The 9250-nt window shown below is 46.1% G+C and overlaps 2 protein-coding genes across 3 annotated transcripts; one reads left to right on the forward strand and one right to left on the reverse strand.

Annotated features, from left to right (window-relative positions):
- Positions 1-553: 553 nt before the first annotated feature.
- Positions 554-4615, forward strand: LOC123143467 (peroxisome biogenesis protein 16). Of its 2 annotated transcripts, none has more exons than XM_044562395.1 (8): positions 554-848; positions 1298-1355; positions 2781-2994; positions 3100-3422; positions 3533-3801; positions 3897-3964; positions 4054-4115; positions 4216-4615. In XM_044562395.1, the coding sequence occupies exons 1-8, from the start codon at positions 780-782 to the stop codon at positions 4275-4277; spliced, it is 1125 nt and encodes a 374-aa protein (XP_044418330.1). In that variant the 5' UTR covers positions 554-779; the 3' UTR covers positions 4278-4615. The 2 variants fall into 2 exon arrangements, with proteins under 2 accessions (XP_044418330.1, XP_044418331.1); XM_044562396.1 differs by having other exon boundaries at positions 555-848; positions 3536-3801.
- A 249-nt stretch (positions 4616-4864) lies between these two features.
- On the reverse strand, positions 4865-8922 carry LOC123143466 (uncharacterized). Its single transcript, XM_044562394.1, has 5 exons — positions 7350-8922; positions 7084-7234; positions 6026-6173; positions 5698-5943; positions 4865-5333 (listed from the first exon to the last, which is right to left on the reverse strand). The coding sequence occupies exons 1-5, from the start codon at positions 8905-8907 to the stop codon at positions 5070-5072; spliced, it is 2367 nt and encodes a 788-aa protein (XP_044418329.1). The 5' UTR covers positions 8908-8922; the 3' UTR covers positions 4865-5069.
- Positions 8923-9250: the final 328 nt, after the last annotated feature.

The raw sequence follows: 9250 nt of genomic DNA on the forward strand, positions 1-9250 counted from the left end.
CGCGGCGCGTTCACTACGCCGCTCGTGAGGCATAAATGGAGGCGTGGCAGCCTTCGCATTGATTCCCACAGGAACCGAGGCGATGATGGCGACGAAGCGGCGTCTTGCTGACTCGGCGGGCCCATCCGCTTTCGCGCCAAAACCGCTCGCCTCCGCGCCCCCGGGCGCCCCCCAGCGTGCCGGGTTCGGCCTGGGTCCGCTGGCGCCAGTTTCGGCCCAAAACCGGCGAAAATCGGGCTCCTGGAGCGCGACTGGGCCAATTTTTGCGTGCCGGCGCGGAAAAAAACGTCTGAGAAGGGCCTCACGCGCGGCTGGAGATGCTCTAAACATGCATGTGTTTTCTTGGTCACATTTGTGTGTGTTCACACCTCATAACATAATAATTTCTTATCCAAAAACTTTGAAAAAAATTCAAAGTTTTGGAAGTCAGGTCGAACCAAGTTCAACGAAATTTCCTTTCCAAACAGGTCCAAAAAGAACAATAAAAGAATGGCGCGACTCGCTGACCGGCGGGTCCCACCATCCAGGCCCAGCCGAGGTATATAGCTCGCGAGACAGTGGTGGAGGGGGTGGAGTCCCAAACACCAAATAAATCCCCACCTGTCGCCGCGGCCGGCCACCGCGATTCACCGCCGCCGTCCGCCGGAGATCGGACGGCCGCCCTTGCCCCGACGCCGTGTCTCCCGAGCCAGTGCCGCCGCCTCGTCCTCATCGCCGTCGTCGCCTTCCTCTTCTTCCACCCCTAGCTTCTCCAGAGGCGGCCGAGTCGCCGAGTCGCCATGGAGGCCTACAAGGTCTGGGTGCGGAAGAACCGGGACCTCGTCCGCTCCCTCGAGTCCCTCGCCAACGTAACCTCCCTACCCCGAGCAGCTTCTTCTCCTACTTGTTCCGTTACGCGCCTCCCTTCCCGCTGTCCTCGGGAGCTCGTGATCCCTAATCCGCGTGGGGCCCATCGATTCGGGGTTCTGGTTGTGGTTGGGGCAGGTTCAATCGTGTGATTCGGTGATCCCTTAGGGCTCCTCACCTGGGGTTTTGCGCGAATTCGTGTAGGTTTGGCTGCTTCCTGGAATCTCCTGGCTTTGGCAGGCCGTAGAGGATTTTAATTTCCCATTATTATTTATTTACGAAATTCCATGCTGGTTGTGCTCTGGTGCCATGGGTTAGGATCATCAACTGCGGTCGCGATTTCCTAACAGGATAGGCTGTCAATGGAACGAGTAGCTAGAAATGGCAGCTTCTGCTTATGTTTGCTTCATTCTAGAATAAAAATGCTTATTTTTGCTTCAACGACTTGCAGGGGGTCACATGGATACTTCCTGAGCGCTTCGCTAACTCCGAGATTGCCCCAGAAGCAGGTACTGCTTCAATAGGGGTAACATTTGGTTCAGCTGCACGTTTTTTTGTCTGAATCTCTCTTGGTGTTTGTCCTTCGAGAAGTACCTAGTTGAAGTGTCCCATGGTGTTATATTTGCAAATGCGAGTGTTGAAATGTCTACTTTGTGTTAATCAGATAAAAAGAATAGGGGTGTGCAGATAACAGTTAACTAAGTTAAGTCTGACAAATACAGTTTGGACTGCTAGAAAGTAGGATACACCATAATAATTGTGATCAAAGAGGTATAAGGTTGTATAGGTACTGACATGGTAGGCTCAATTGTGAAAGTTTGGATGGAAGATTTTTGACATGTGGTGCCCCTTTGTTCTTTCTGCATTTATTACATATGCCGAGTTAATGTATGGGAGATGAAACCATGAGCATTTTGTACTTCAGGACAAGAATGTTATCATTATTGTCTGGGGGGTCGAAATAATCTGTCTGTTGCACTTTGTACACTTTCTAGTTGAAAACTGTTAAATGCAGATACTAAACTAGTTTTTTGAGCCATCACATTAAATATTATTCACTACTGTTTGCTCCTAAATATTTTGTACGACTAAATGCAACTGCCTTAGCTGGTATAGCACCAAGTGATTACGCCCAACGTAGAATTTGCCTTACCTTTTCTGTCATCACTTGGCATGTCACTGTTGGCTAAAAAACTTAACTATTGCGCCATACTTGATAGGATATTATTAGAACTTACCAATATATATCGAAGCTTGTTGAATGTGGAATACACCCTATTTTTTGCTGACAACATGAGATGACTGCCCTTGGCCTATAAATCTTCCTTTCATTCAACCTCCTAAGTCTACGTTTGGCATTTGGTGGATTATGATAATCCTGTTTGCCGCACCAGCCTTTTCCTATTTTAGTTTTTGCTTGACCCGTGTTTGCCTACTTTTGTGGCAAAATTTCTACAGCAGACTTACCTACCAATTTTGTTATTCATATTATTTAGTGAACAACCACAAACACCATATACATGTTCACTAAATAATATAAGCACAGCACAGATCAACAACCACAAACTAAACCTAAGAAGATCTCATTATTTGTCGTTCATATATTTAGTGAACATGTATTTGCATCTGTGTATAATATATGATGCCGAAGCACATTTGCTTGCTATTACTGAGTCCGGGATACTTACCTAGCAATTTTGTTTCTAATCTGAAAAAAAGAAATATAGAGCTTAGTTCATTAAGTTGCTAAATTTTTTCCAACGAAACTTACCCTGGGAAAGCAAATACTTTTGTTCTTTATAAACATCTAGTATATACTAAGATAGTAAGATGACTTCCATGAGACAGTATGTATTTTTGTTGTTCATGAAGCTGTTTTGTGTGTAAGAACTTGATTATTTGACATTAAGGCGGCATTGCTTTTTTCTGAACAGTATATGCACTTCTGGGCATTGTAAGTTCTGTCAACCAGCATATAATTGAGACACCAAATGATGGTCACTCACTGGCCTCCAAGGAACAATCTATCCCATGGGCTCTTGTTGTATCTATACTCAAGGATGTGGAAGCAGTTGTTGAAGTTGCCGCCCAGCACTTTGTTGGAGATGATCGCAAATGGGGCTTCCTTGCTGTTACAGAAGCAGTGAAGTAAGATGATCGATTATGCATTGTTTTTCCTTGCTTGCATATCTGATATTGCCATGCATTTCTGGTTTTGTCTGGGTGACTGATAACTGTTGTGCAACATTTCAGAGCATGTGTCAGGTTAGCCGCTTTCAGGGAGAGTGGCTACAGGATGCTCTTACAAGGAGGGGAGGTGGAAAACGAAGAGGAGGATGTTCTTGAAGACAATCAGGGAGTCAAGACTAATGGAGTGCCAGTAATCTATCCGGTCAATGGACATTCCCAAAATGGCCATTGGATTACGTCTGATGGTCCAGATGGAAAACCTGGAATTATATCTAAGAGTCTGGAGGGAAGAGCAGTAGCTGCTTTAAACAGGTTTGGTCAGAATGCAAAGATGTTGTCAGATCCCACGTGGATGAGCAGGCTCCAACCTTCTCCTGTTCCTCCTGGTAACTTGTTTTTACTAAAACATTAATATGGTTCTCCATTGAGACATTTACCTATTATTTTTCTCAAGTGTTGTTAGCTTACTTATCAGATCGTATTTCCTTGTGCTCAGCAGTGATGGAGATTGAGAAGCCAACTTTCGCAACCATTTGGTCTTCTAAAGGGGTTTCTGGGCGCTTATTCATGTTAGGGGAGGCCGTCCACATATTCAGACCACTTGTATACGTACTCTTGATTAGAAAGTTTGGCATCAAATCTTGGACCCCGTGGTTGGTCTCATTAGCTGTGGAGCTCGCAAGCCTTGGCATTCATTCGCATGCAACAGATCTGAATCATAGAGCTGGGAAAGTTCATCAGCTCTCGTCTGCTGAGAGGGATGAGGTGAGATGATTTCAGTTCTTTATTGTGTTATAGTTTCTTGGTTATGTTCTCTGGGTTGCTGACTTGGCTATTCTTCCTTGGCTCAATTCCATCAGTTGAAAAGGCGAAAAATGATGTGGGCACTTTATGTCATGAGAGATCCGTTCTTTGCCAGCTACACCAGGTAATGAGCATTACACACTAACACGCTACTGTCTCAGCTCTTGATTCTACCCTTCCTATATGCCCTTACTTACACTTGAGTCCTAACAGGCGTCATCTTGAGAAGGCTGAGAAAGCACTGAATCCAGTGCCGCTTATTGGTTTCATCACAGGTGTGTGAACTTTCCCCCGTATCTACGATGCATCTCGTTCCTACAAAAACTTGCGGAGGAAGCATTTTGCAATATTTTTGACATGCTCGATTTATTGCAGGTAAACTCGTGGAACTATTGGAGGGGGCTCAGTCGCGGTATACATATACATCAGGCTCGTAGATGAGGGTTGGGATAGATTTACCTGCTGCTGTAGAGCTTCCTTGCTGATCTGCCATACTGGACTTTTGCTGGTTCCTGGAGTTTGTTTTCAGTAGATGAGGATTTGAGCGAAACCCTGTGTGTGCTTTGCCATTTCGTAGCCAGATCTGGCATCGCTGTCTCGAGACCTTGGCTGATGAGTTGCAGACACATAGCCTCACCCCTGGTGGCAGCTGGGAATGTAATTATACAGTACATCGGTCTAATGTCATGAGTAGGCACGCAAGCATTACCGTTGTATTTACCAGAAATGAAAATCATAATAAGCTCGTTCTTTAAACTGTGAAGTTTCTGATTGTGACGTGATCTGGCATTTCTCTATCTATGGTATGCTACTAAATTGTCGGTGTTTGATCATTGATTTTTCCCCCTCATAAATTGAGAGAAGTAAAAGGAAAAGACCCCTCATTTGCTCATTGATCCTTACTGGAGATAACTGAATCTTCCTTCTGTTGGTGATGCATCTTGATAATGTGCGGTGTATCTCAACTTGATTTGTGTTTGGATTTAGCATGGTTTGGCTGGAGATGTCCATGAAGCATTTCAGATTCAAGGAACATGAATCATCAAATCTCTCATATTGTCATCGCAACACTTATCTCAAAATGTTGAATCAGACAAGCAAATACGTACCAGCATGATGTCAATATGAAAAAGGCAGTACTATACTTGCAACATGTATCTATCTCATTCTATTCTATGCACTGTTAATGTACAACATGATCAAGCTCGACAAGCATGAGCAAGATAGTGTCACAAGCGTGCAATAGTTCTGTTCAGGCTCAGCTCAACCCCACCCGCAGATCGAGCATTTTTCGCGTTATTGCGAGATTCACGAACATCAGCTTGTGAGCTTATGTAGGATAGGGACTGCAACCACGACACGAGCACAGGCTTCCGTACAACATCGTCAGATTCTGCAACGTGGGCGTGCATGTCATCGAGGAGCACATCCTGGCCTTCCTTTGGCAGTGAGGTGACAAATTCCGCCAGCTCCTTGAGCAGATAAGAGAATGACTGCAGAAACGGGAGAAAAGAGTGTTCAGGGAATAAAATCTGCAGTCTCTATAGGTAGCAGTGCTGCATGCGTAGTAGGAAATCATGGAATAATGTGATTTGGGGCTATCAAATATCAAGCTCCAATGGTCCAACTCATCTTTGTAGCAATCAGGTTAGCGCATGAAAAAACTCGACAGGGTTTCGAAGCTAATGATGTTTGTAATGTCTCTGCTATTGGGAAAAAAGGTTCCTTGTGTCCTCGCGGATTGATTAGCCATATTCTGAATGTCATAAAGGAGATAACCACCAACCCATACGTATTTCAGAGAAGTTACTGCTCTACACAAAACCAGAGAATAAGAACATTGTGATCTTATCTTACCTGAATATCGACAAGGAAGATGAGCCGCAGCAACAAGTCCAATACTTTCTTACAGGGCTCTGTGCTCTCTTCCCATGACCTCCACAACGATCTGTCCTGAATCATCGCAGTAGTGCAAAGATCTTTGGCTTTCACAACAAGGCTATGGATACAAAAAAGAATGGCAGGGCTTTTTGCAGGAAGATGCCGAACAAGCGCCACAACTCCTGACGCTAATCCTTCAAATGGAGTTACCCCAGGATAAGCCTATTAAATGAAGAAAGTAGAGAAATTAGTCAGTCACCTGGTCAGGAACAGAAAATACGAAAAATGGTTTCAAACCAACTACCTCCAAGGATCTCCTGATATAGTCAAAGGCAAGCTGCTCTTTCAAAGCCACTCGATCGTCCTGATCAGAATCATTACCAGATGACAGGAATGATACCATCACCGAGTGCGCAGCACGTGTTATTTTTTCATTTGAATGCTGTATATATCTAACAAATTGCATTAAGGGGGGCAATTTTGTAAATCAAGATAACCCAATGAAAAAAACAGAGAATTCCTTATTTGACACTAGATAAGAATGTGCCTCCCTATTTGGCCCTGAAAAAGAAATCCCTATTTGACGACGGTTTTTCCCCTAATGTGTCACTTCCGTCATTTTGGCTACTAACAGTGTTAAATGAGAGCTGAAACGATGGTTTTACCCCCTGATGTATAATGCTGGAAAAAAAAAAGATGACAGGAACCAAACTGTCCCGAACAACGACCTAACTTGCTCTCCCTAGAGTCATACAAAAATTATGCAGTAAAAAAAAAACTTGCCCTCCCAATCTCAATCCTGACCTCTAGCCTGTACAGCGGCAGCGGCAAAGGGCCTGTTTAGGACTGCTCCGCTCCACGATGTCCTGCTCCGCAAAAAAAACTAGAATCTAGGGTACAACTCCCTGTTTATCGTGAAGCTCTTCATGGGGTGCTCCAAAAACTCTAGTTCAAAGAGTCCTCGTGGAGTTGGGGGAAAATAACCCACCACTGCCACCAATAAGTGGACACCCCTTTGCTTTATTTCCCCACGTCACCCAGCCAAATAGACTTTTCCCACCAAATTTCTCATTCTTGAAGCTAGTTGGAAGCCAAACATGATAAACTGCTCTTTGGTAAAGCTGCAACTCCTTGGTGAATTTGCTCCAAAGTGGATTTGGAGGAGTGGAGCAGTCCCAAACAGGCCCTTAAGTGAGAACTGAAAAGACAGTTTAACCCCAGGAAGAAATTTAGACCGAGTGCCAAATAAGGAAGAATTTGTTTCCAGGGCCAAATAGGTAAGCACATTTTTATCTAGTGTCAAATAGAATTCTATCAAAAATAAATAGTAAGACAAATAGTAGTGGTGTCTATAAAGGATACAGGAATATGACCGGAGCTAATTTATCCCGAATTAGATGAGTTGGAATAAGGCTAATACAAGTAGGCATAACCCGCAGATAAAACAAGATGCGTGACGTCTGAACCTCATCTGCGTAACAGATATATCTTGTTCCATCCAAGGTTAGTAAATCTACAATAATACCAAAGATCCATTTTAATTAACAGTTGCAAGCACATCCAAGCAAACACATGAGAAGTTTTAATCATACTGGCACAAGGAGATTAGGAGAGTGGCATTAAATAACCTGGTTTGGTTGTCAATTCAGCACATGAAGGCATTGACTCAATGAATAAAGCACTGGCTGCCGCATTATCCTGATTAACAACAACAGCACGCCGGATTGCTTCAGTGTACTCTGGAAGACGCAAACGTCTCAGATGTTCCACAAAAGAGAATTCCACCAAGATCCTAACAGCAACCTCTGGCTGGAACCCCCCTGAGGAGTTTGCATCCAACCTGTGTTTCGCGACCTCTGCCGCAAAGCTTACAATCATAAAAAATGCCGCCTCAGCGATCTTATCAATCTCCGCAAGCAAACCATTCCGTTTTGCCTGGTGCAGCAACACTGCTGCACGAAGATGATGATACAGCTCTTGCGCATATTCACATACACGAGTTTCAACATAATCTTTAGTCTTCTCATCAGCAAATGAATACTGATTGCACAGAACCCCAGTCACTGGCCCTGCCTCTTTGAACAGGACACTATCCTGGTGTTGCTTGACCTGATTTTTGGCAAGCTCAGCTGAATTTCCATCTGGACTCTTGACTGAGATCCTAAGCAGACGTGGAAGAGGAAGGAGCTCCTCCAGCAGTGCCATAAGAACACACCTTAACACTGAATCATTAGGCGCTACCGGCCCACACTGTGTCAAACCTAATGCAACACACTGAAGAAGGACATGTCGCTGATCATCGTCGTATCTCTCATCTACAGTTGCCCTCCGAGCTGCAAAACAAATGGTCCGTTCAGGAGCCTCCTTCAATTTTGGGGCAAAGTCCAACCGATGTCTCACCGAAGCAACCCTCAATGCCCGTAGTCCACCGCAAGCCGCCATCACCGCCGGAAACAGCACATAACCCTCACTCTCACACTTCTCTGGTGAAATTACCTCGAACAGAACCTGAACCTTGCGCATCATCCTCGACCCGACGAACCCCGACACCAGCCGCTCCATATTCTCTAGAATGCGACTCACAGACACAACGGGGTCGTCGCTACCATGGTCACTCCCGAGATTCCCCGTGCTGGGGCTCCCTGAGGTGCCATTGCTGGTGGAATTCTTGGAGCCCTTGGCGGTGGCGAGCGTCCCCAGGAGGAGCAGCCGAGGGGCGAGGGGGAGGGGGGCAAAGGGGAGCGAATAGTTGAGGAGGAGACGCGGGCAGGTGGCGAGCAGCGGGGAGACGAGGCGCGGGTGGAGCGGGAGAAGCGGCAGGAGCAGCTCGAGGTGCGCGGAGCTGAGACGGAGCGAGCGGCGGTGCAGGTGGAGGGTCTCGAGGGCGGCGAGGGTGGCCGCGGGGGAGGGAGCGGCGCTGCGGAGGTGCGACCACGCGGAGAGGATGGCGGCGGGGGTGGGAGGCGGGGGAGCCGGCGCGGGGGGCGCGAAGGTGGCGGGCTCGAGGAGGTCGGCGAGGGGCGTGCCGGCGGGGGCCGGCGGCGGCATGGCTGGGGTTCGGATTGGAATTGGAACTGACGCGACGATGACGACACCGCCGCGCCTCAGACTTGAGAGGACTCTCGAGAAAAGGCAACGGAGCAGTTGGCAGACCAGGCTGCCACAAACAAATGCGCCCGCTTGCATTTCATATTTTCATGTATAAATTTCGGCCAAATTTTGAACTCGATATTTGGATAATTTTTATTTTGAACTTTTCATAGTATTTGGATATGAAAAATAAAACTTAGCGGTGGCAAATTTTAGGGGGCTGCTACGCGTCCGCCGGAGGATCTTTTTAAAAGATCCGCCGCCTCACGAGCCGTCGGATTTGATAAATCGAGCGGATGCACATCTTTCTCTACTTCGCAACAGGGACCTTGTTGCAGACACACTTGTAACACGGATTATCTCGTTGTTGTTTTTTTGCAATATAGGTTGTGTTGTGGGATATTTTTGCAACATAGTTCGTGTTGTGGAATTTATTTTT

This window comes from Triticum aestivum, chromosome 6D, assembly GCF_018294505.1.
Source record: "Triticum aestivum cultivar Chinese Spring chromosome 6D, IWGSC CS RefSeq v2.1, whole genome shotgun sequence".
NCBI lineage: Eukaryota > Viridiplantae > Streptophyta > Magnoliopsida > Poales > Poaceae > Triticum > Triticum aestivum.

Coding starts and splice junctions, on each gene's coding strand:
- LOC123143467 (XM_044562395.1), top strand. CDS start 780: ATGGAGGCCTACAAGGTCTGGGTGCGGAAGAACCGGGACCTCGTCCGC. Junction 3,423..3,532: donor ACCTTCTCCTGTTCCTCCTG/GTAACTTGTTTT, acceptor CCTTGTGCTCAG/CAGTGATGGAGATTGAGAAG. Junction 4,116..4,215: donor GCTTATTGGTTTCATCACAG/GTGTGTGAACTT, acceptor GATTTATTGCAG/GTAAACTCGTGGAACTATTG.
- LOC123143466 (XM_044562394.1), bottom strand. CDS start 8,907: ATGCAAGCGGGCGCATTTGTTTGTGGCAGCCTGGTCTGCCAACTGCTC. Junction 7,235..7,349: donor TGAATTGACAACCAAACCAG/GTTATTTAATGC, acceptor GTATTATTGTAG/ATTTACTAACCTTGGATGGA. Junction 6,174..7,083: donor TTAGCTCCGGTCATATTCCT/GTATCCTTTATA, acceptor GCAATTTGTTAG/ATATATACAGCATTCAAATG.